Source organism: Globicephala melas, chromosome 5 (genome assembly GCF_963455315.2).
Source record: "Globicephala melas chromosome 5, mGloMel1.2, whole genome shotgun sequence".
NCBI classification, from domain to species: domain Eukaryota; kingdom Metazoa; phylum Chordata; class Mammalia; order Artiodactyla; family Delphinidae; genus Globicephala; species Globicephala melas.
In genome coordinates this window covers 1,755,583-1,782,396 of record NC_083318.1, presented here as the reverse complement: position 1 = coordinate 1,782,396, position 26,814 = coordinate 1,755,583, and the positions used below count along the sequence as shown (strand labels likewise).

General features: G+C 50.0%; 1 protein-coding gene across 3 annotated transcripts in view; it reads right to left on the bottom strand.

The window, feature by feature from the left end:
* FAM193A (family with sequence similarity 193 member A) overlaps positions 1-26,814 on the bottom strand; it is a 173,043-nt gene that overhangs the window by 6,123 nt on the left and 140,106 nt on the right. For all 3 annotated transcript variants that reach the window (XM_030876723.2, XM_060298893.1, XM_030876726.2), the window contains 7 exons: positions 22,096-22,294; positions 20,857-21,129; positions 19,058-19,331; positions 18,267-18,450; positions 17,009-17,239; positions 13,529-14,375; positions 3,422-3,503 (listed from right to left, as the gene is read on the bottom strand). In XM_030876723.2, coding sequence (XP_030732583.1) covers positions 3,422-3,503; positions 13,529-14,375; positions 17,009-17,239; positions 18,267-18,450; positions 19,058-19,331; positions 20,857-21,129; positions 22,096-22,294 — 2,090 coding nt within the window. The remainder of the gene's footprint in view (positions 1-3,421; positions 3,504-13,528; positions 14,376-17,008; positions 17,240-18,266; positions 18,451-19,057; positions 19,332-20,856; positions 21,130-22,095; positions 22,295-26,814) is intronic.

The following is a 26,814-nucleotide window of genomic DNA, read 5'->3' as shown; positions in this document are numbered from 1 at the left end:
GTGTGTGTGTCTGTGTGTGTGTCTGTGTGTGTGTATCTGTGTGTGTATATATGTGTGTGTGTGTGTGTATATATATATATATATATATATATGTATATCCCTTTCCACTGTGGTTTATCATAGGGTATTGAATCTAGTTAGTTCCCTGTGCTCTACAGTAGGACCTTAGTTGTTTATCCATTCTCTATATAATAGCTTACATCTGCTAACCCCAAACTCCCACTCCATCCCTCCTCCCCCAACCCCCTCCCCCTTGGCAACTACAAGACTGTTCTCTATGTCTGTTTCTGTTTCATAGATAAGTTCATTTGTGTCATATTTTAGATTCCACATATAAGTGATATCATATGATATTTGTCTTTCTCTGACTTACTTGATTTAGTATGATAATCTCCAGTTGCATCCATGTTGCTGCAAATGGCATTATTTCGTTCTGTTTTATGGCTGAGTAATATTCCATCGTGTATATGTACCACATCTTCTTTATCCATTCATCTGTCGACGGACATTTAGGTTGTTTCCATGTTTTGGCTATTGTAAACAGTGCCATTACGAACATACGGGTGCATGTATCTTTTTGAATTATAGTTTTTTCTGGCTATATGCCCAGTAGTGGGATTGCTGGGTCATATGGTTGCTCTATTTTTAGTTTTTTGAGGAACCTCCATACTGCTCTCCATAGTTGCTGTACCAATTTACATTCCCACCAACAGTGTAGGAGGGGTCCCTTTTCTCCACACCCATGAGCAAAACCTTTTCTGCATTCCACAGGTTTTCACACTGGGTTCTTTCAAACATAATGTCAGTTAGATATTTACCTAGATTTATCAGGCTGTTTTTCATTCCTTCCTGTGTATGTTACAGTGATCTTCTGAGATCAATTTCCTTTTTCTTTTCTTTCTTCTTTTTATTTTTTTTGGGTCACGCTGCGCAGCTTGCAAGATCTTAATCCCCTGACCAGGGATTGAACCCATGTCTCCTGCAGTGGAAGCATGGAATCCTAACCACTGGACCACCAGGGAATTCCCGATTTCCTTTTTCTTAAAGTATACTTGTAGATGTTTCCTTTTAAAACAGGTCTCTTTGTAGCAAGCTCCTACACTTTTTCTTTATTATGGGAAAGAACAGTTTTGTGGGATACATAATTATAGACTGACAATCTTCTTTCAACACTGTAAAGATCACTCCATGGTCTCTGGTTTCATATGCTATGTCTAGAAACGGATTTTTGTTTGTTTATCCTACTGGTATATGTTGTGCTTTTGAATTTGTAGATTCAAATTTCCCATTAGTTCTGCAAAATCCTCAGGCATCTTATCTCTTTAAATCCTGCTTTTCTGTGGTCTCCATTCTCTCTCAGAGGGGCTTCCGTTAGGTGTATGTCAGACTTAGCCACTCCTCCATGTCTCTTAAGCCCTCTTTCACATTTTCTATTTTCCTTATAATCTTGGTGCATTCTGGGTACACTTTCCAGTTATATCTTCCAGTTCATTAATTCCCTCTTCAGCAGTGTCTAATCTGTTTATCAGGTATCTATCTACTGAGGTCTTGACTTTAATAATTCTATTTTTCATTTCTAGATTTTTATTGTTGGTCTTGGGTGTTTGATAATCTTTGTTTATAAGGTCATGCATGATTTTAAGGTGTGTGAATCCTGCAGGTCTACCTTGGGAAAATATTCCTCCAAAGCTTTGCCTACATCCAAGAAATGCCCCTGTTCCATCCCCTGCTCCCCAGAATCCAGCTTCAGAGCAAACTGTGTTAATAATTCAAGTAATTTAGGGACCTCCCTGGTGGTCCAGGGGTTAAGAATCCTCCTTCCAATGCAGGGGATGCGGGTTTGATCCCTGGTTGGGGAGCTAGACCCCACATGCCGCGGGGCAACTAAGCCCACGCGCTCTAGAGCCTATGCACCGCAACTAGAGAGACCGCGTGCGACAGCTACTGAGCCTGTGCGCCAAAACTAGAGAGCCTGCGCACTGCAACGATAGATCCTGCATGCCACAACGAAGATCCTGAGTGCCACAACTAAGCCCCGACACAGCCAAATAAAAAAATAAATAAGTCAATAAATAAATATTAAAAAAAAAAATTGGGGACTTCCTTGGTCGTCCGGTGGTTAAGAATCCACCTTCCAATGCAGGAGATGCGGGTTCAGTCCCTGGCTGGGGAACTAAGATCCTACATGCCGCAGGGCAACTAAGCCCCCATGCCACAACTACTGAGCCCGCACATACCACAACTAGAGAGAAGCCCGCGCTCCACAATGAAGAGCCCACTCGCCACAACAAAGATCCCGCAGGCCGCAACTAAGACCCAATGCAGCCAAATCAATCAATCAATCAATTTAAAAAAATAATTCAAGTAATTTAGCTACAGGTTCTTTTGGACTTTGTACAAACATATTCACATCATCTGAGAATGACAATGCCACTTCTTCATCTGAATCCTTATCCCTTTGTTTCTTTTTATTTCTTTAGAAATAGAAGTTGTGATAAGGGGCATCGCTGTCATCACTTCTTTAATCCCAAGGAATGGCTTGTAACGTTTCACCGTGACGTATGTAACACCTACTGATTTTATGGACGCCCTTCACCACGTTTAGGAGAGGCCCTTCTCGTCCTAGTTAAGGGTTTTTACTATGAATGCTTAACTTTAGCAAATGCTGTACCATCTGCTAAGATTTAAACACACACACACACACACACACACATACACACACATTATAAATGTATTTAATTTTAAGAAACATTTAGAATTTTACAATACTTCATTTATGAATTAATGACTTTTTGTACTGCAAACTGCTTTTGTGAGTGTGTGTGTATGTGTGCGTGCTTTCTGAAACCAAGAGATTAACGTACTTCCAAAGAGAGAACAAGGTACTTTAAAGAAAAATTTTCTTGTCATGACTCACATAGTAGATATTATTGAACATATTATGACAAATATTATTAAACATGTACTAATAAAGTCTGCATATCAGGAAAGCTGACTAAATTAACCGAAGTGTTACTTTTCTCCTCTAAAGCATGCCACATCACTGTGTCCCAATGCCAGCGCATATAAAGCTCAGCTGGGAGGCTTGTGAGAACACGGATGTCGGGTCCCAAGTTCCTAGGCGGTGCTGCTGGTCCAGGACCACTCTGAGATACGCTGCTAGAAACCAGTCTTTACACACACGGGCAGGGACAAGTGAATGAGGTGTGAGAGTGTGGGCGAGGAGGCTAGTACGTGTGTGCCCGGGCTGTGGGTGGGATGTGCACGGCAGGCCTTCACGTGCTAGAATGCTACAAGGCAGCCAGGCTGCTTGGCTAGCTGACACAACTTCTGTCCCAGACAAGCAGCCGTGCTATGTGGGAGGGTCACGCGTGGTAACCACGAAACCATCCCTTTTTCGGACCACACTCCTAACAATTACCTTTTGAAATATTCCACTTCCCTCTCTGTCTCGTCCATGTCCACACTGTCTAGGTCGATATCTTTAGGCAGAAAGACATCATCTGTAAGATGAAAGAAAAGAGGTAAGTCAGCTGAACAGCAGGCCATCTTAGCGGGACACAGCAAAGCATTTGGTTTTACTTAATTTCAACAAGTTCACAAACTAAAGATCTTTTCTAAAATGAGATCTTGCATGGGACTTCCCAGGCGCTCCAGTGGGTAAAACTCCGCGCTTCCAACGCAGGGGACGTGGTTCCATCCCTGCTCGGGGAACTAAGATCCCGCATGCCGCGGGGTGCGGCCAAAAACAAAAAAGAAAAAGAAAAAAAGAAAGTGAGAACTTGTCTAATAAAATTTTTTAAAAAATTTAAAAAATGAGAATTTGCAAATGGCCACAGGTGGGCAGACCTCTCTCATGCACTTGGGAACATCCAGGTCACGTGGAATTAGCGAACTCCTGTGCTGAGTGAAGGAACCACTGCTTCAGGTCCAAGAGAAGAGACATACCTGCTGCCGCCACCGGGAGAGCCCTTGAGAAGACAGAGGCTGTCTGCCCCAAGGCCCCGCTGGAGGGAGGGCAGGGGGGTGGGGGGAGCAGGGGCACGGCTGTCAACAGACGCCGCGGACGTGTCTGTACCCAGGACCCAGATGTCAGCCTCTGGAGGAAGACGGCTCTTCTAGGCATTCAGTTTATCCAAGCAACATCCAGAGACTTCACCAAAAAGCTTTTCCGGTTGTCCCTACCAAACGCAAGGCTATATTTCATTTTGCAGTTGAGCAACCCTCTTTGAAAATAGGCTACAGCAGGGAGACGACTGATGAGGGAGCCTTGGCACCTCTGAGGGTTTTAATTCCCTCCTCTGCTCTGCCCACCCTGTTTGGTACCTGCCCGGCGCTCAGAGGCTCCATCCGTGCACACCTAGGTGCTGGGGGGCACTGGCGGTGTACGCACAGCACCCGGCTCCACTCACGGATGAGTGCAGACCACCGACAGTGCTCTGTTAAAGCCAGTCTCCATTCCCTGTCCCCACCTTAGCAAGGGACAATTTTTCGGAATCCTCAGTAAAGGACCCCCGTTCCTCCCATCACTGGGCATTTGCACAGCGGTAATGAAGGTGTGGTTTACCTGCATACCAGCGGCTAACACTGCCGAAGACTCCCAGCGCCATGCGGAGTGCCTTCACATCCACCAGCTCAAGGCAACGCCGCGGGCACCGAGGAGCCCCCGCACGGCCCCCTGCACGACCACAGCCCCTCCGGCACAGACAGCTCGGGGCCTGGGTCTTCCTCGACTCCGCCCCTTGCCGCTGTATCCCTGTGGTTTCAGCCACACCTGGATACCAACACCACCAAACCAACCCCGCCCCAGACCTCCTTCATGAGCGGCTCGTCCATAAAGCCACCTCCTCTGTACATCCACCCTTCAGGCAGCCGACCCCCAAGGCGGGCAAAGCCGCTGTGATCTGCTGCGGCCGCTCCCTTTCTGACAGTGATCTAGAAATGATCCTCCCCCCACCCCCTTCCTCACACTCACGTCCCACCTGTCGCTCCGTCACCATGCTGGGCACGTTCCTCGTCAACAGTTGCAGATGCCTGTCTCCATCCCACTGCTGCTGCTTCTGGGATGCCCCCCCAGCCCCCGCCCAGGCTCCCTGGTCCAGGCCGCCAGCCCGCACAAGTCACCCTCACAACACGCTCCTTCCCAGCCACTGAGACCGTTCGTTCATCAGGCCTCCGCTGCACACCTACCGCAGGCATCTCCTGGAGGCCCACCGGCTGACCCTGATCAAGGAAACAGTGATGCACGAGGAGAGGAGAGGTGAGGGGGGCCAGGAGTGTTTACAGGTGTAAAGAAGGTAAAGTCTTAGAAAGGCCAAACTCAAGTTATTCCATAAACAAGTTCTAGAAGCGGAGTTGGTTCAACCACAGAAGCAAACACAGAGCAGACACGTCTGCTGGGAGTGCTCTCATTATAAAGCGATTTCTAATACTCTTCTAATTAGAACTGATAACCGGTATTAAAAATCTTGGCACAAGAAAAAAATGGGACAGAACTATAACCAGATTCAGTATCAGACAGACATTTTTCACAACAAAACTGTTATTAACCAGGGTGGAAAGAAAGAGCGACCTAAAGAATTTCGTACCCGCCGGGCTGTCTGTTCACTGTTCAGACCACAGGAAACAGTTTGCTTCGCCAGAGCTTGGAGGACTCTGCGCCCCTGACCCCTACTTGAGGACACGCGCCTGGGAACACCGCTACACGAGGACCAACACGGGCACCTAATGTATTCACGCGCAAACCTACAAATACTATGCGCTCTGACAAAGCAGAAACAAACGCAGCTGAAAAATGGGAAGAGAAAGGCCAGCACAAGCAGGCAGAGGAGAGAAAACAGGGTCCGTGCACGGCTGTCCCCCAGGCAGTAGGTGGTGCCACAGGCCCCCATCTGGAGCAGGGATGGGGCACTAAAGGTATAAGTGCAGGGGCAGCACCGGTACAGAGTCGCAAACGTTCCTAAACACCAAGGATATACAGAAAGAAAGGCAAACATCTCACACAGAGAGAGAATCAGCGAATATAAAATATAAAACAGAGGACTTCCCTGGTGGCACAGTGGCTAAGATTCCACGCTCCCAATACAGGGGGCCCGGGTTTGATCCCCGGTCAGGGAACTAGATCCTGCATGCATGCCGCAACTAAGAGTGCTCATGCCACAACTAAGGAGCCCACAGGCCACAACTAAGACCCAGCAGGCCAAAAAATACAAACACACACACACATAATATAGGTATGTATTAAAAAACTGATCTAATAATTACAAAATAATGTCAGGGCTGTCCTATCAATACATGGAAACAGGCTCACCTCACCTGTAGATAAGACTGTCAATGTGGCTCACACAGCAGGACTGAGGTGTCTCGGCTGTATGCAAGGGAATGACCTAAAACCAAGTGACTCAGATAGACCAGCAATGAAGGAATGAGGACAAAGGTGCCCCACCAGGCAAACAGAAACAGAGAGAAGGGGTAGCAATCACCATCTCAGACAAAGGAGAATTCGAGCCAAAAGTGTGAAACACGACAGAAAGGACATTTTTAAACAATAAAAACCAAATTCAATATAAGAAATTAGTTAGGAATATGTACCAAGTAACAAAGATACCACCTTTTTAAAGCAAAACTACAGGAAATGCAAGAAAACACAGAAACTCAATAATAAATAACAATATATGTCAAGAGGACAAAAAACAAGTAAGGATACAGAAGACCTAAACCTAAACCTAAATCAAAAATATATCATGGATATAAATATATATTTAGTTTAATACCATGATAGCAGAGAAAATACACTTGTATCTCAAGTGAACACAGAGCAGTCACAAAAACTAGTCACAAAGAAAATACCAGTAAGTTTCATGAAGCAGAAATATTACAAACAATACTCTCGGATCACAGTGTACAAAACGTAGAAATTATTAACATAAACGAGGCTCTCCCACCTGGAAACCTAAAAGCCACCTATTAAACTACTGGGTGAAAGAGGAAAAGAAAACCACATGGAAACTGCTGAATTTCTAAAAAAGAAACCAAACGGAAACATTATCATACACTGTGGGATATACTTAAAGGAATGATCAGAGAAAATTCAAGGTGCTAAATACTTTGATCAGTAAAAATGAAGGAATGAAAAGAAATGAACTCAATTCCCAAATCAAAAAGTTAGAAAGAACAATGAAGTAAAACAAAAGGAAGCACAGGATAAAAAGATAAAAGTAGAGATTAAGGAGGCAGAGAGACAAACAACAGTATACACCCAACTGATAAATCAAGAGCCTGGCTTTTGAAAACATTATATAGATAAACTATTAACTTTAACTGAGTCAAACAGAACAGGGAGAAAGAAAGCACAAACATACAAAATAAGAAATGACAAGAGGAAAATAACCGCTGAAAGAAATTTTTTAAAAAGTACGTACTCGGGCTTCCCTGGTGGCGCAATGGTTAAGAATCTGCCTGCCAATGCAGGGGACACGGGTTCGAGCCCTGGTCTGGGAAGATCCCACATGCCGCGGAGCAACTGAGCCCGTGAGCCACAACTACTGAACCTGCGCGTCTGGAGCCTGTGCTCCGCAACGGGAGAGGCCGAGACAGTGAGAGGCCCGCGCACCGCAATGAAGAGGGGCCCCCGCTTGCTGCAACTGGAGAAAGCCCTCGCACAGAAACGAAGACCCAACACAGCCATAAATAAATAAATTAAAAAAAAAAGAAGTATGTACTTCGCAGACATCTATGTGAACAAGCTGGAAAACTGGCTGAAAAGATAATTTACTACGGAAATACAGTTTAGCAAAATTAACCTCAGTGAAGAAAGAAATACTTAAATAGACCAATTACCATAGAGGACAGAGAGAATACCATCAGGCAACTTCTCCACAAAAAGCACCGGCCTGGGGGGCTGCACAGGAGATTCCTGTCAAATCATTAAAGCCTAAGTAGTCCCAATGGAAGGTGAATTGCTCTAGAATACTGAAAATGAAAAACAAGCAAAAAAAGCCTCCTAATTCTTTACGAAGTATAACAGGTCTAAGAAGAAAAATTATGTTTAATCTCCGTAGATACTAGAAAACCTTTGACAAAATTCAACACTCATTCCTGATAAAATACTCAAGAAAAATAGGAATTGCTGGATATTTTCTTAACATGATAAAATATATAAACCCTACCCCAAAGCCAGAATCTTAATGTAGAAACACCAGACGTTTCCATTAAGTTCAAGAATGATGCAATTAAACAAGAGAAAACAAGAAGCATAAGAATTGGAAAAGAAGTAAAGCTTTCTCTATTTGCAAATAGATGATAGAGTAGCTGGAAAACCCCAGAGAATCAACAATAAGACTCAAACAATGAAATAATCTGCTAAGGTAGGAGATATAAAGTTAACATACAGAAAGCAACAGCTGTCATACACACAAATGACCAGTTAGAGGAGCACCATCCAGTAGAAACACAACATGAGCCACATACATAACTTAAGATTTCGTAGTAGCCAGCTGAAAAAAATTAAACAACTGAAATTAATTTTAGTAATATACACTTTAATTAAATATGTCCAAAAGATTATCATTTCAATACGTAATCGATGTAAAAAATTATACTGGGACTTCCCTGGTGGCACAATGGTTAAGAATCCACCTGCCACAGAAGACCTAAACAGACATTTCTCCAAAGTAGACGTACAGATTGCCAACAAACACATGAAGAGATGGTCAACGTCACTAATCATTAGAGAAATGCAAATCAAAACCACAATGAGGTACCACCTCACACCGGTCAGAATGGCCCTCATCAAAACATCTACAAACAGTAAATGCTGGAGAGGGTGTGGAGAAAAGGGAACCCTCTTGCACTGCTGGTGAGAATATAAACTGATACAGCCACTACAGAGAACAGTATGGAGACTCCTTAAAACAACTAAAAATAGAGCTACTATACAACCCAGCAGTCCAGTCCCACTACTGGGCATATACCCAGAGAAAACCATAATTCAAAAAGATACCTGTACCACAATGTTCACTGCAGCACTATTTACAATAACCAGGACATGGAAGCAACCTAAATGTCCATCGACAGACGAATGGATAAAGAAGATGTGGCACATATATACAATGGAATATTAGCCATAAAAAGGAACGAAACTGAATTATTTATAATGAGGTGGATGGACCTAGAGTCTGTCATACAGAGTGAAGTAAGTCAGAAAGAGAAAAACAAATTCCATGTGCTAACACATATATATGGAATCTAAAAAAAAAAAATGGTTCTGAAGAACCTAGCGGGCAGGGCAACAATAAAGACACAGACGTAGAGAAGGGACTTGAGGACACGGGGGGTGGGGGGGCGGGGGGAAGCTGGGATGAAATGAGAGAGTAGTGCTGACATATATAAACTAGCAAATGTAAAACAGACAGCTAGTGGGAAGCTGCTGCATAGCACAGGGAGATCAGCTCGGTGCTTTGTGACCACCTAGAGGGGTGGGATAGGGAGGGTGGGAGGGAGGGAGATGCAAGAGGGAGGAGATATATGGATACGTATAGCTGATTCACTTTGTTGTACAGCAGAAACTAACACAGCATTGCAAAGCAATTATACTCCAATAAAGATATTAAAAAAAAAAAAAAAGGAATCCAATGCAGGGGACACGGGTTCAATCCCTGGTCCAGGAAGATCCCACATGCCGTGGAGCAACTAAGCCTGTGTGCCACAACTACTGAGCCCGTGCGCTGTAACTATTGAAGCCCGCACACCTAGAGCCCGTGCTCCGCAACAAGAGAAGCCACCGCAATGAGAAGCCCGCGCACTGCAATGAAGAGTAGCCCCCGCTTGCCTGAACTAGAGAAAGCCCGCGTGCAGCAACGAAGACCCAGTGCAGCCACGCCCCCCCAAATATATATACATATATATACTGAGTTATTTTACATTCCTTTTTTTTTCATACTAGGTTTTCAAAATCTGGTTATGTTTTTACACTCATAACCCGCACAATTTGGACCTTCCACACTTCGGTGCTCAGGGGTGACATGTGACTGGCTACTGCACCAGACGGAGTTGGAAGGTATGATTGCAGAAAACACCCCGTTAAAATTAAAAGCAAGGAAGATTAAATACTTAGGAATAAGCTCAATAAGAAATGTGAAAAACCTGTAAGAGAAAATTTAAAACATTCCTAAAAGACATAAAGTAGACTTGAACAAATGGAAAAACTCCCCTTGTTCTTGGGAAGGATGAACAACATCACAGACACCAATTCTCCCTAAATTATCTTATAAATTTAATGCAATACCAATAACGATACCAACAAGGTTGTTTTTTTCTTTTTTTTAAGGGAGCTACGCACACTGACACCAAAGTTCTTATGGGAATACAAACATGAAAGAACAGCCAGGAAAACTGAAAAAGGCTGTGAGGAGAGAAGAGCCCTTAAGTCATTAACATGTACAGAACCCCTGAAGCAGCAACTCAATGCAATAATGGCGAGTGAATGAACACAGAGGGAAAGAAAAGAGATTCCAGAACAGACCTGAGGACACACGGTGTAGCACGTGGTGGCATCCTGAGTCGCTGAGGCAAGATGAGCTTTTTAATAACTGGTGTTGGGACAACTGGTTAACTATTTGTAAAAGATAAAGCTGGATTCATGCATCACACGATACAAAAGAATAAAGTCCAAATAAAGGTATCGGGAGCTAAGTGAAAAAAGTGGAACCACGCTAATACTAGAAAAAACTTGGCACATTCCTCCTTAACCTTCGTGTTAGTATAAACAATCACACCTAACAACTACTTAAAATCCAGAGTGAACTGTGTATAAAGTAAAAGAGAAAACTTGTGCTTGGCTAAAAAGCACTGGAAAGAGTCAAAGACAACTTAAGGACCTGGGGTAATATCCACGATTCACAAGGAACTCTTAAAAAATGGAAGGAAAAGAGCAAAAACCCAATTAAAAAATGAGAAAAAGTTACGAATAGAAAATTCACAAAAGAGATATAGAAACAGCCCTTAAAAATATGACCTCACTATAATTAGAGAAAAATGCATATGACCACTTCAGGAATAAGTGCGCCTAACAGATGGGCTCAAGTTACAAAGCCTGACAACACACTCTCCCGGTGAGGCTGTGGCCAAACAGGGGCTCGACAGGGTGGGAGCAATGCAGGCTTCAGAGGAGCAGGCCACATCAACAAGCCCTGTCTGCACTGACCTCTGTGACCCAGCGCTCCCGCAGAAACACCCACGCACAGCACCTGCGCTCCGCCCCGCTGTGTGTCATTACAAACCCCGAGAGCGGGGCAGTGTCCAGCGGAGCCCACTCAGCACCTGAAAGCACAAGGAAGAGCTGCGGACGCACACGGAGGGCCTTTGGAATACAGGATGTGGGGAAAAAGCCACGGGGAAAGGCGTCTCTAATATGCCAACCTTCTGTGTAAAGAACAGAAGAGCAAATAAGAAACTAAGTAGGAATGGGATAGGGAAAAAGAAATCAGGATTAAGGAGGGGAAACAAAACAAAACAGATACAATCAGAAACAAAGGAAGCCGGCTGCACTTCCTAGGAGTCCCCGTGGCTGTACTAAACGTGCCGCACTAGGTCCTGTGGGGGGAAGAGACCTGCCAGCCCTCCGGCTAGAGAAGGAACCCTGAACAGACACGGAGGGCAGGTGCGCCGGCCGGTCTCCCACCGCGGTGGGAGCAGGCAATTCTGAAGCCACCCGTGTGTCCCCCCAGGACCGCAAGGCAGGAGACACACTGTGGACCGCGGGGAGGGGGCTGCAGGGAGCGCAGTGTGGTTGTTAAAATCAAGAAATTAACACTGACGCAAGACTGTTACCTAGCTGTAGGCTTATGCGTGTTTCTCCGTTCATCCCTTTAACGTCCTAGGAAACAAAGTTTTCTCCTGACACAGGATCCAACGCAGGGTCACCGTCATATCTCTTTAATTTCCTTTAATGGGTCAGTTCCTCACTTTCTCACAACCTGACATCTCTAGAGTATGACCCACCCATTTTTTAGAGTAAATGGCTATCTAGAGTAATTTCAGTTTGGTGCTGTCCCTTCACAGCCAGGTTCAGGTTACGCAGCGTTGGCGGCAGCGCCTTGGGGGTGACGGGTCTGTGTTGGTGGGTGCCCTGCCGTCAGGAGGCACACTGCCCGGTGTTGGTAACTCTCCTCCTGGACCGTGGTGCGTGCGGTCGGCCTGTCTCTCCTCTGCCAGGCTGACACCTGACCTGTGCTCACCCGGAGTGTCTCATGGGGAGACGAGTCCCTTACGCCACATCAGACATTCATCCACTACTTTTAGCATCCGTGGACGACAGTGTTGCCCAGGGGGATTATTACTGTGCTCTTTGCCTACATAATGGTGACTTTTCTGATGCCATTCCTTCTCCCTTTCTTACTCAACGTTCTGTAGGAAGAGCTCTTCTTCCCCACGTATTTTTTTCATTTACTTCATTATTTATACAAGGGCGGGTTAGTAGATGCTTTCTTTATGCTATAGGTTATAATCCTTTACTAACACTATTTCGATGCCCCCAGATTCAGTCGGTGGGAGCCCCCTCTGCATGGCTTCTGCACCCCGTTGTGCTTTGAGCACTTCTGTGCACAGTTAGATGTCCCGGCTCTGAGACCCAGAGCTGGTGTGTGGTTGGCAGGGCCTAGGAGGGGGAGCGAGTGTGTGTACGCAGGCAGGTGTGCACTCCTCGTGCCCCCCCCCCACACACATCTGTGTCTTTCGGTATCTAATCTCTGCAGTAAAAACCACCCGTTCACCCTGACAACTGCAGTCCGGCTCCGGTGCCACTGCGCTCCCTGCAGCCCCCTCCCCGCGGTCCACAGTGTGTCTCCTGCCTTGCGGTCCTGGGGGGACACACGGGTGGCTTCAGAATTGCCTGCTCCCACCGCGGTGGGAGACCGGCCGGCGCACCTGCCCTCCGTGTCTGTTCAGGGTTCCTTCTCTAGCCGGAGGGCTGGCAGGTCTCTTCCCCCCACAGGACCTAGTGCGGCACGTTTAGTACAGCCACGGGGACTCCTAGGAAGTGCAGCCGGCTTCCTTTGTTTCCGACTGTAACCATTTTGTTTTGTTTAGTTGTTAAAATCAACAACGACATCGTGCCCCCCCCCATCTGTATCTTGCTGTATCTAATCTCTTGTTTCGAGGAAATACACACAGCAGTATTTCAGGGTAAAAGGGCACTCTCATTTGGTTCAGAAAAGTAACCAAGAGGGAGAGATAGGGCACAGCAAGTGTGGTGACACGCTGAGCTGACGGGAGTATGTGGGAATCCTTCGTGCTCTTCCCTGTAGTTTGCGGGAAGTCTGAAATTATTTCAAGGTAACCGAATACAACCACAATGCCTACGCGTCCCTCACGGCTGGTGCAGAGGTCACACAAGGCACGAAGCCACGACATGGACGGCAGCACCCCCCTCCAGGAGGGGTGGACCCTGAGAGGCACCCGACCCAGCGCCCTCCTCGCCCCACGATGCCCCAGCTACACAGGCGCCCCCTTCTGCTCTGTGTTTATTTACCGATTGAGCCGCTGCCTCTGTCTCCCTTCTTCTTCTTGCTTTTCTTGCTCTTGCCCTTGGGCTGCGGAGAGTCTGCTGGCACCGGCTTGCCACTCTGCGGGTGCTCGCTGGGCGCGGCGGGCTCTGCGGGGCCCGGGCTCGGCTTCTCCTCCCGGACGTGGTTCAGCTGCTTTCTGTTGTTGTTGTTGCTGTTGACTTTCCTCTCCTCCCTTCTGTGCTCCGCCAGGGGCGTGAGGTCAAGCACTCTGGCCTTTGACTCAGCCTGGGGCCGGGGCCGGGGCTGGGCCTCTGAGGCTCTGGGGGGCTCCAAGGGCTTCCTCGCCGGCTCGCCGCCCGCTTTACTGCTGTGCTTCAGCTTCTGTTTGCTGTTTCCCTCCTTGTGCTGATGCATCATGTCCAGGAGGAAGGACAGCGGCTGCTGCTGCTTCCCGTTGACCCCCTTCGGCAGAAGGAGCTTGGAGTCTCTGGCGGCCACGGGGTCGGGGGTGTCCGCGTCGGCCCCCGGCCCCGGCCCCGTGTCTCTATGGTCCACGTGTCTGGAGGGGGAGCGAGAGGAGGTTTCCGGGTCTTCGCTCGGCTCCAGCGAGCCGTTGTGCATGCTCTCAGAGCCGGGCACAGCCTCCGCGGCCGCCTGCAGACTCCGAGCGAGCATGTCCAGCTCGGGACAGGCCTTCCTTGGCCTCTCCTTCTTCTTCTTCTTCACGGCCCTCAGCTTCTGAAGCTCCTGCAGCCTCTGGAGCTCCTCCTGCAGCCGCTGCTGCTCCTCCTCCCGCCGCCGCTCCTCCGCTCGCAGGTGCAGGTGCTCCCGGGCCCGGGCCTCCGCTTCCAGGCGTGCTTTCTCCTCCAGCTGCCGACGTGAAAGGAAAAGGCAACTTAGGACAACAGTAAGTGCTCTAAAAAAAGTAAGACACGCACACAAAAGTGAGATAAAACTGAATCGCACGATAAGAATAGAAACACTGAAAGGGGCTGTGACAGGTCAAAAGCTTAAAACACACCTCCATCAAAGCAGGGGGTGGCAGTCAACAGAACATCCCTTGTAGCCTCCGACCTAGCCCCGGGCACAGAGGACGAGGTCAGAGCAGCCGCCGTGCTCCTGCCCTGCGTGGGCTCTCCCGTCTGTGCGCGGCGGCAGGTGGGGGATGAACTGGACAAGAACAAGACTGATCGCGAGGCAGCAGTTACACAGCCGCACAGGTGCCGCCAGAACCTTTCCAGGTGGGGAATGCTGCTGATGCGTTCATGTGGGTCAAAGCGACATTCAAGAAAATGTGTACTGAAAAGCTCGGAATTTCTTTTTCCCACCCTAGCAGGTAAAATTCCCAATATATTTTCACTAGTGTGACAGAGCAAATGACTTCCTAAAATATTCAACATGACGTGGCAAATAGACAAAGGTTATTTCTGCTGTCCAACTGGCAGGAAATTAATTTTCAACTCAAGCGAAGATTGTATTTTTTTAGTGACACACATTGCAGGAGCACAAATGGAAAAGATTCCTTCTGATTAGAAAACAAACGAGGGACTTCCCTGGCGGTCCAGTGGTTAAGACTCCGCACTCCCAATGCAGGGGGCCGGAGTTCGATCCCTGGTCAGGGAACTAGATCCTGCGTGCCGCAACTAAGACCCGGGGCAGCCAAATAAATAAATAAATATTTTTTAGAAAAAGAAAAACAAAAACCCAGTGAGAATAAGGAGAACGGCTCCTCCATCACTGGGCTCCAGTAAGGCTCACGATCGTGAGAATCTCTGAAAAAAACATTTTGCATGGGAAAATGTAAAGGTCCTTCCGAATTTAAATATTCTTCATTATGTTTCAGAAGGCAATATTTTTTAAGAGACAACTTGCTGGTTTTGCTAAATAACTTAAACATAAAATTAGGTTAAAAATTCAATGACAGGTTTCAGAAAAATGTAACTTGCCAATTCAAGTAAAGATCATTTAAAATTCCTGCTCCATCTGTTAAAGGAAAGCTTTGCTGGAGGCAGCGCCTGACAGACGAACTCCCACCGTGTCTCCCGCAGTGGCCCCTGCAGGCACTCCAGGGCCTCCAGTCTGCAGGCCTGACCTGCCTCAGGACAGACTCTACAGCGAATCCAACCCCGGTGTGTGCTGCCTTCATTTCAACAAGAGACAAGGCAGCTTTGTGGGTCCCCCTGCAAACCAGGTGCTCGGCAGAGAGCACGAAGGGTGAGAGCGGGTGCCGAGGGCGACCCGGGATGCACCTGCAGCGTGGTCCGGATCCAGGCCGCCTGCAAGGACAGAGGATAGGAGTCCGGGTGGGGGCAGCCCTGAAAGCACCTGAGCCAGTCCAGAGGCTTCCGATGAAGCCCAGTGGCGACGGTCTCCAGGGCCTCGGACCACCTGGGACCCCGGGTGCTGAAGCACCTCTGGGTGGAGAACACACCTTCTCCCCACACCAGGTCTGGGGCAGAAGCAGGCCGCCCCCTCCAAGCCCCCTAATTAGACCTGTGGCCAATCCAGACCTATCTCAGGACCGGGGGTGGGTACAACAGCGGCAGTGAATCCACTCAGTTCAATCACAGCTACCTTAAGAGTCACGGCAACTAAGTTGGAAGCAACACCACACGACAAGTGGCCCGACCCTGGGTCCACTGTGGGCATGTCTCCTCCTTCACAGGGGCCTCACGCCCTCCCAAAGCAACCCATCCTACAGTCAGAGCCCTGTGGTCCTGACGAGTCCCCTCTGGGCACAGCCCACACCTGCCTGCTGAGGCGGGCTCGTGGAGCCTGACACCTTCAGGGAGCTGAAACCGGGAAGAACCTCCAAAAGAACTGGCGGGGGTGGGGAGGAAACCCCAGAGGAGATGCTGTTCCCATCACTTTCAGCGTCGCAGGAAGCAACGGATACAATTTCTCGCCTAGCGGCACAGTCTGCGCACCACGCTCCCGCGTTGAGACCCGCTCAGTCCGGCCGCAGCTCCCCACTGGGCCAGCCTGGCCAATCTCAGCAGCTACTTGCCTTTGTGGCAGCCCCTGCCCTAACGGTGTGGGGGCCTCCTTACTCTCGACGTCACTGCCACGTGCAGGCCCTCCTTCGAGCAGTACTCCCTGATCCTCCTCTGCCAGTGGGGCCGCTCGGGGCCCTGCACCAGCCTCGGGTCAAAGGCGCTCCTTCAGCCCCAGTCTCCAGAAGCCCACAGTGCCCCGCCCTCGACAGCCAGGGCTGCTTCCCCTGCTTTCCTGGGAAAGAAGTTCCTTCGACAGACAAGAGGCGGAGGGGCTGCTGCTGCCCCGACGCTGGCCAGCACAAGAACCGCAGGCCTGTTTTAGAGCCATTAACAAACCCCTGGCACGGGGGGGGCTCCACGGCCTGAAAACACAACCTGGGTCTTGAAGCAGCGTCCAGTTCAGGCTGGCAGGCGGTCAGGGGCTCCTGAAGCAACACTGGGAGGCTGTCGCCCAGCCCCGACCTCAGAGGCCCCCCGGAGGCCGCCTGGCGCAGACCCTCTGTTTACCTTTCTCTGCTTATGCCGTGCACGCTTGGCGGCCCGCGTGCTGCTCACGGGCTTGGTCTCCGAGCTGTTTATGAACTGGAGCAGGTCCTCCACCCTGCGATGGTCAACCACACTCTCCCTTTCTGAGAGCTGATCCGTTTTCTTAGGCTGCTCTTCCTTCCTCTTGGTCAGCCGTAAACGAAGCTTTTCCCTCATTTCTGCATAATTTCTACTTGTTGGCGCAGCGGGAGGCTAAGACCAACGGAAACATGACGCAATGCAAGTTTTCATGATTTTGAGTATACCAAATTTCAGACCATAGCATTAAAAGTGAAATTTTTATTGCTCAAGTGACACATGCTCATCCGGAAAAGTAACTAAATAGAAGAAACAAATGGCGAGAAAAAGAAAACCTTTCATCACCAATTACCCAAAGGTAGTATTTTGGCATTGACCTGTCAGGCTTTACATATTCACGAAAACCTCTGGCAGAGGATGTACAACTACGTACACAAATGGTTATTTTTAAACTAAAAAGAAACTATTATACGTGCTGTAACTGATCTACTTTTTATGTAATGCGGTGTGACTATCTTCTCGCATCAATAGATGTGTTTATAGCATTTTTCCATCCCCTCGCAGGTTTCCTCTTCAGAGCCGAAAAGCCTTCTCACTGACTACTAAAAACACCTGCATGAGCTGAGGAAACACGGAGAGACTAAAGCAGAAAAAGAACAGCTCCCGGCCCTGCTCTTCTCGCCGCCCAGCCCCAGACACCACGGCTGACACCTGCTTGTACGGATGGAATGACTGTCCTGGCACACCACACAGTGCGGATGTGCCTCAATGCACTGTGCAGTCGAGCAAGAGGAACCCGCCTGCACAGGCCGTCCACTGTGTGGACTCAACAATTCCCACGCCTGGGGAGTTGGTAGGTCCTATCTAATCAAATGCAAAAATGCAGAGATGAGATACTCAAAACTACGTGTCATTATTTCTTTACGACAACTACAACCTAGAAGTGGAACCACTGTTTTAGAGGGTATCTTGATTTTAATTATGCTCGCAACTAACGCTTTACACACAGTGTAACCATACCCTGAATTCAACCTGGTACATTATTCTTGCAAAGGAGTTTGCACATTTTACAATCCTAATTTAAACACGCAATTTACAAACACCCATGGCGAAACACTAATTTTACGCACTTAAGTGCGCGCTCCGGCACCTGCCCCTCCCCCGAGGAGGCCCTCGGCAGAGGAGAGGCCAAGGCACTTACCCCGCCATGCCCGAAGAACTCACAGTAGCAGCAGTCACAGTACTTGCCCTCCTTCTGGTTGGTGGAGGTGGAGGTGCTGGAGCTGTGCTCGGAGCAGCTGTCCTCATCCGCAGTCTCGTCTCCGTCGTCCTGCTGCGGGTCATAGACGCCGTTCTCGCAGCGATGCCCTTCACAGTCGGGGTCGCTGCAAAACCCCGCAGGGCCCGTCAGCAAGCAGCCTGCCCCTCAAGGGGTGCGAGCATGGCGAGCGGTGGCCGAGGTGGTTCTTTCCGACCAGCCTGCCCTCACCAACGAGGCGCGGGGCCTGCACGACCCAGGGGCCGCGCAGGCAGGACAGGCGCAGGCCGGCGGGCACACCCAGAGGGGCTTCTCAGGTGCACACACACGGCCTCTCCACTGTCCCTCCCACCACCATTTCATCCTGGGGGATGTCAGGGCGGGGGAGTGGCGGCAAATTCAAAGGTAACGAACACTGACTTTTTAAAGAAAGCTGTTGAGTGTCCGTTGCATTGTTCTTTGCTCAGTGTGTAACAAACACGACTTCAAAACACCCACGGGCCCCCTGCCGCTGCCGGCGGTCCGCGCACAGACCCACAGTGGCCCTGTGCTCTGCGGAACCGGCCGAGACCGGAGCCCGCCCCTCCCCGCTGCCGTCCCCCGCTGGTGAGCTGCGAGGCCCTGGGCGCCGGAGTGTCTCCGGCAGTCCTGCAGGGTTAGGTCGCACAGCACCCATTCTGAAGCGCGCCGGCCTCCCCCCCCCCACCACGCAACCCGCCCCGCCCCGGGCTCACCTGCAGACGCTGGGAGGCGCGCTGACGGAGCCGTCTGTGGTGGGGGCCACGGGAGCAGGACAGAAGCTCTTGCGTGAATCCGCAAACCCGGGAGAGGTGGCGGCCGTTTTGGGGAAGGACGGGGCTGCGAGACTGGCAAGGTGAGGCGCGGAAGCTGGAGAGAGGGCGGCGGGAGGGAGGGCAGGAAGCGGCACCAGACCCGTGGGGCTGTTCCTCGGGGCCGCCGGCACCCCGTGCCTGTGATCCTCCTTGTTGATGCCGTGAAAGACGTCACCTGCGTTCAGAGATGCCAGAGTCACTGCCAGTGGCCAAGGTCAGGCAGACGTTCAGGCTTCTCTAAGTTAAAACTTTTTTTTTTTTAAACCAACTTTTGGTCTGAAAATGTTCAAATCTATAGAAAACTTGAAGGAATAGTACAAAGAATACCCATACACCCTTCACCTAGACTCAAGAGTATTTATTATTTTGTTATATTTACTTTGTCTGTCTGTCTGTCTCTCTCACACACACACTTTATTGGTGGCTTAACATGTGGAAGCAAAGCTGCACTCACTCCTGAACATTCCAGCCTGGACTCCTGAGAACATGCACGCTTTGCCGTAAAACCTCGACACCAGCGCCAACTACAGACAATTAACCTCATGGTGACATTCTCATCTCACGTACAACCCCATCCAGACTTCTGGCCTCTCCCACAGTCCTTTGCGGCTTTCCCCCGAACCCAGCATCTTTTAAACTTTCTTTTTTTCCTTCCACAATACTGACATTTTTTGAGTTGAGGCCAGCTGTCCACAATTCTGGATTTACAGTCTCATGTCCGATTTAGCTGAAAATATTCTACGCGTGAATCCTGCAAAGGTTACGTTGGATCTTCCCATCTGATTGCACAGGAAGCACCTAACGTGTTTGCTGCCGTCGGTGAGGCTACATCTGATCAGGTGTGCAGGGGGGGCAGTCGGCACCTTATCTTCCCTTTGCCATCTGCCAGTCACCTGTGGGTGCTGCTCCCAGACACCGGCACTACTGCATTCCCCAAACTGAGATCCAACGTCCTGACGCCCATGAGGACGCTCACCGGGCCCCCTGTCACCGGCTGGCTGCAGAGTGGCCTTCTATCTGTACGTCTTGCACACGTCTTGCACACGTAGTCAGCAGCGAGCTTCCACCCAGACAGCTTCCCACCCGACTCCCTCTTTTGAGCGTCCCGAAGGATTCTCGACTTTAGTTGCGTGCTACAATCCGTTCCTTCATTCTTTCTGATGCTCAGACAGTCCTAACTTTGGCTAGTGAGGCCTCTCTGATCCGGCTCCCGTGTCCCTTTGACATTTGCCCCTGGTCTCTGACTGCCCCCCTTGCTTTCAAGCCCCCTCTTCGCTGTGCTCAGGGCAGAGTGTGACAGCGACACCACCTCCACACCAGTGACCTGCACGGCAGCAGGGGCTGCATCTCAGGCTGGTCAGCAGCCCCATCAGCTGACTCTCCGTGAGGCTTCTACTTTCAGATGCCTAAAAATTACTCCACGTGTTCAGGAAGCAAAGACCTCTCCCCACCACAGAACAAGAAGCGCAGAGAGGAAAGGCAGGACACAGTGTGGCAAAGCCCTGGAGGGTGTCAGTGTGACAGTGAAGTTCTCATCAGAGCCCTGGAGGACACGCTCTTTGTGCACGAGCGTTCTTAGGTGTTAATTACACTGACATCCCTGGCCAGGCCGAGTGAAAGGGAATTACAGAGCTGCTGAGGAAGAAGGAGCGAATACGCAGCGCCCACCCCGAGGGCTCCTGGGGGCTGGTGGGCCTTACCGAGGGAGGGCGGTCTCTTGGACGACACTCTGAACTGGCTGTTGCTCGACTGCACCGTGGTGGCCGTGCAGGACACGGAGGAGGTGGCTGACGACGTGGCCATCACAACTTTGTTTGCTTCCATAAAAGCATCTTGGAAATTGTACAAACATTTCTTTTTCGCAGCGTTTTTTTTCTCTTTGCTATCCGGAACTGCAGGCGTTTCATTGCTAGATGGAGGTGGAAGAGCTTCAGGTCTTGTTTCTGAGAGTGTTGGCCCTAATATGTCATTCCCTTCAGAGAAGAATGGGAAAATTAAGGCTTCTAAAAGAAAGAGCATTTAGCTAAAACCTAAAGGACATCTGCTGAATAAACTATTAACACTGGGGCTGCTACTTAAGTTAGGATTCCAATGGGATGACACTAGTCAACTAGTTTTCATCTCAGAAGAAAAATTTATTGAGCACCTACTATGTGCCAATTCCTGTGCTAGGTGCTTTCCAAAAGTTATTTAATGTCTTAAAATACTTTCTGAGCTTAGTACTATCATTCCTATCCTGAAGATGAAGAAACTGAGGCTCAGAGAGGCTAAGCAACTTGCCCAAGGTCACACAGTTAGAAACCCTTTCTAAGCACAGACCAGATGTCAAGTCTAGCTTGCTGTTCTGAGCACATGCAGGGGCGAGGGTGTGGGACCACCAGGGGCTCTGACCACGTGAAGACAGAGATGAGGCAGAGGTACCAACCCCTCTTCAGGCGTGCCCTGCCCTGCCACTGAAGAAACAGCTGCACCTCAGCAGTTGAGGCCGCAAGGAGGAAGGTGCTTGTTAGAGGGGACAGGTCCCATGTAGGGTCAGTGCAGAAAGAGAGAAAAGGAACGTAAGTCATAGCATTCAAGCCACACCACCCTGCTGCACCGGGTCGAGGTCTGCTGGTCACCAGTGCTCAAGAACCAAAGGCCCAACACTGCACCCTGGAGCCAAGACGCTCAGCAGCCCTGGGGCGGGAAAGACCCAGTGTCCGAGGCCCGTCCGGCTCCTGTGCCGGCAACGGGCCGCCAAGCCCAGAGCCTTGCTCCGCTCCTGGCGGCAGACATGGGTGGCTGGAGCAGCCTGAAGGGGCCAAGGGGCCTCCTGCTAGAGGTGGAGGTGAGGGGAAGCAGCAGCCCGGGCCCCTACTGGGGAACTGCAGCAACAGAGAGGGCAATCCACTCAGCACAGATCATTTTAAACTTTAAGAAAGTTTTAATGAGTTCCTTACCAGAAATTGTATCTGGCAAGAAAGTGCCAGGATTCCAGTTCTTATCATTCATCACTTCTGATCCCCAAAGACTTATAAATTTAGAACTATTCCACTCTGGAGTATTCCCAAAACAGCTCGGATAAATATGGTCTTGAAGAGATGCATTGAATACCTGATGTTTATTTGTGTGATTCTGAACAGGTGCTGGCGGTAAAGCCTACAAAAAAAAATGTTCTAATCATATATCAAAATTAATATTCTATTTACCTAAGTAGTTAAACTACAAACAGACAAGTCATTACTGAAACCCTGTGGGACGCGCCTGCCGTGAGCAGGTGTCCCGGGAGCACGTCTTGCAGAGGCTTACTTGAGTATTTATGAGGCTGTACGTGACGGGGCAAATCTGAACCAGAGGTAGATTTTAAAAGCAACTGATGCTCAAGGAATGTATCAGACAAACTTTAGACAACTCGGTGACTTCTCACATTCCTCCCTAGTCACATTTTATTTTATTTTTTTAAATAAATTTATTTATTTGTTTTTATTTTTGGCTGCCTTGGGTCTTCCTTGCTGCGCGCGGGCTTTCTCTAGTTGCGGCGAGCAGGGGCTACTCTTCGTTGCAGTGCTCGGGCTTCTCATCGCAGTGGCTTCTCTTGTTGCAGAGCACGGGCTCTAGGCGTGTGTGCTCAGTAGTTGTGGCTCGTGGGCTCTAGAGTGGGCTCAGTAGTTGTGGCGCACGGGCTTAGTTGCTCCGCAGCATGTGGGATCTTCCCGGGCCAGGGATGGAACCCGTGTCCCCTGCATCGGTAGGCGGATTCCCAACCACTGCACCACCAGGGAAGCCCCCTAGTCTCATTTTAAATGAGGCCCATTTGCATGAGATCTGTTCCTGTGGCTTCTTCTCATCTGACATTTTAAAAATCACCGTGCACCGCAAGGAAGAGTAGCCCCTGCTGGCCGCAAAGTCAACTTTGGAATCACTCATAAAAATGGTCAGCTCTTACGCTGTTCCCTCACACTTGGACAAAGTGCAGTGTAAGTGTGAAGAAAAGATGGATTCTACATTGAGCTCTAAACCACCCTCCCCGGGGCGGGGAGGGGAAGACCCTTGTCTGAAGGTGCCAAGGGAGGGCGCTGGGTCCACACATTTATGGGGTGACTGGCCGTCAGCTGCTCCCTGCACACGTCCTGGGCCGTCCCTCCCCTTGGTCCCCCTGCCCCCGCCCCCCATACTCGCAACAGTCTTCCCCACCGCAGCCAGAGTGGGCTCATGGAATGTGAGTAGGAGGGCGTCACTCCCACACTCCGGCTGTGCCACTGGTCTCCCACTGCTCTGACGTAAAACCCAAAGTCCTGAACGTGGCCGGCCGCCCCCGTCCTTCCTGATCACGAAGCCCCTGGACACACGGGTCTTTCCTTGGTCCTCAAACTCCAAGCTACTTCTTGACCCACAACTTGGCCCACACTGTGTCCACTTTCTAGGAGGTCCTAATCTCAGCTCAGACCTTGCTGACTTGCATTTATCCTACTGGCCACAGCCTAGATGTCACGTCCTTGGAGAAGTCATCACTGCCTTTGCTCTCACCACCCAGCACCCAGACCACGGGGGGCCTTCCCATCAAACACACTAAAGTCCATCAGTTTTCCCTCTCAGCACTTACCACAGTCATAATTCAAGACTTATCTTTAACCTATTGGTTTAACGTCTGCCTTGCCTCGAGTTACATAAACTGCAAGGGGATGGGGCCGCCTGGATCCTGGCCCTGCCGCCCCCAGCATCTCGCTGATGCAGCACACGGCCTTCCCTCTGCAGGTGTGTGCCCAGGCCCACCCAGACGAGCTACAGGTCTGTGCTGGGAGCGTCCCTGAGGACACAGGAATGAGCAGTGAGTGCTGTGAGCTCAAGTGGGAGGGTTTGGGGATGATTCCCAGGGCGGTGATGGTCTGGCAGAACCCTGAGGGCCTGGCTGGGCAGAGGGTCGAAGGGAAGGGTCAGAGCACGGGGATGGCCAATGTCCAGGGACAAGTGTGCCACCACCTGACGGGCTGCAGGGGCCACAGCAGAGACAACCCCGTGTGACTTCCGTCCTGAAGGGGCTGGGAAGCCACAGAGGTTTCTACGCAGCAGGGTGAGACGGTCTGGTCAGCTGATTAGAAACATGGATCTGTGGCAACCTGGTGAAGGAGCCAGAGGGGCAAGGATGACGCAGAGAGCAGTTAGTAAGGGGCCGGGGAGGGCTGGAGCGCTGGCGGGGCAGGTGGGGAGGAAGGGGAGGGTTTGGGAGCTCCAGGCCGGCCACGTCTGAGCTGAGACTGTGCTCAGGTCAGAGCTGCTGCCTCTGGCTCCACCCCTGGGAGGCGTGGCCAGTGACGGAGCTGGACTTCCGGGCTGCCCAGTCTGAGGGTGTTCAGGGCCAGCCCGCCCTTTACTAGCTGTGTGACCTCAGGCAAATTACTCAATCTTTTTGTGCTTTAGTTTTCTCATCTGTAATTTGGAAATACCTACCTCCAGGGGACGCGGTAAGAATTAAACCAGACAGTGCATGTCAAGGGTTTAGCATATGGCCGGGCCCAAAGGAGGCATTTCCCAAGTGCTAAGGTGGGTCTCCCTAGACACGAGCCAGGCCCCCACCCCACCCCCGCCCCCGCTTCCCTCCCTCAGCTCAGGCCGCTGAGCAGCTTAGCGCACCTGCTGAACGGGCTCAGAGAGATGAAGGTGGAGGGTGAGGCTGGAGCGGACTCAGGATTTGAAAGTGGGAAGAAACAGGGCTAGACTGGACGCCCAGGACCAAAGCAGAAGCCTGGACCAGTTGTTCTGGCGGAGCAGCCCCAGGGGCAAAGGGCGAGGACAAGAAACCTGTATTTCAACAGATGTCAGTTTCCACAAAGAACTGACAAACTAAGAGCTGCTTTGCTGAGAAGGGACGGATGAAAACTAACGATCAAATGGAAGAAGGTTTCTTAGTCTTGAAGACCTTCTGCTAAGGGCAGACATACCTGACAGGTGGGAAGCAGCCGCTTGCTCACCACGTCAGCTCTGAGAAGCAGCTCGGAACAGCAGAAGCACGTTGAGGGCTCGGAAGCTACTCAAGAACTTCGGAGACCCTCTGGGCACGGCCAAGCGTTGCTGGCTCCTTCCTCCCGGAGAAAGCCTGGCTGACCGCCGGGAGCCGCCGCCTGCGTCTTTCCAGAGAGCCTTTGCTCACCCTTCAGCACTCTGGATACCCGAGCATGACCTCTCTGCAAACCCACCCCACAGGCTCGGGGAGTTCTCCTTCAGTGTTACTTTCCTACTCCGCATCTACAATTCCTATTAAGGTACGTCATAGTATTTTGAGTTTTCAAATTTGACTGACTGTGTTTTTGTCTTCTCTTTAGACCGCGAGGTCTCTGAAAACAAGCACAAGGACTAACCAGTTTTATTTTTCTAGCATGTAGCACAGGGCCTGGCACATACCGGATGTTCAATAAATGGGCAGAATTTAACTTGGCGGAATAAGGGGATGTAGCCATGGAACTGTTATGCTGGAGACATAAGTCAGCGATTCTATACATCTGACTCACACACTTCTTCAGAAGCCTGTCTACTCAAAACAGGAGGCCCAGCTGTAGAGAGCAAAGGGAGCAGGGGTCTGTAACAAGCAAGCTGTATTTGTACGAATGCTTCTGCACAAGACGCCTACTAACTTCCATAGCTACGGGTTTCCTTCAGGGAAAGAACAGGCACCTGTCACCCAGACCATTCTGGGGCCAGGCCTCCATAAAAAACACTAATGACTTAAGCACCAAATCAGCCTCTCAACATGTGGCTAACGCTATTAAGTTGGAACACTGCTTTCAATCTTTACACAAATCCACATGGCTTCAATTAACAGAAGTTCTCAATTGTTCTCCTCTTTGAGACAAAACTGACTCACGGGAAAGCAAAATTTTGCTTTCAGTGGAAGCTCCGACACACACACTAACTGATGCCCTCACCACGCATGCCTCTGCGTTTATGCAGGAACCTAAGACCCAGCCCGTCTCACACCCAGATGTCATCCCAGATGCCATGAGCACGGAGCCGAGAGAGCACAAGGCTGAGCCACTGAGCACGGCGGGAGAGGCCGCTGACGCCCAGCGTGCAAACAAAAGGGTCCACTTATATCCCAGCAAACAAGAGAGTGACGACCCCTCTACTCTGCACTTCTTCTCAGAGGCTCTTCAGTACTCCTGCCAGAGGAGAAGAGGCAAGAGCCCCACCTCTGTTTCGCTGTTTCTTAGCGTCAGAAGAACTGAACTCTGCCTCTGAAATAAAACGCAGATCACAGGTCACAACATGACCCCCAGATGGCAATCTATTTATGTCCCTATTTTCCACACAGCATTTTTCTCCGTCGAATTCCAATTGATCTTACACTTGTACCACGTTTAACTTTATGAGATACTTCTGCAGTGGTTGTACACAAGTAACCCGGTGAGGAGGTGACAGGTTCACAGGCCCACAGCCACGTGGGAGTCACGTCACCAGGCTCCACTCAATGCACTGAACTCACTGACCATTTCCAAATAACCCTTATGCTCCCGTGGAGACTTCAAGACATGTGTCCACCTTCAGCTCCAGGCCCTCCCTAATGGGGCAACTGCTTCACAACACATTCTCCAGATGGAAAAGACACAGGACTTAAAGCTGGAAGCCTCGAGCACCGCTCCCGGGCCACGCGCAGCAGGGGAGCCTGCTCTGCTGGGGAGCAGGAG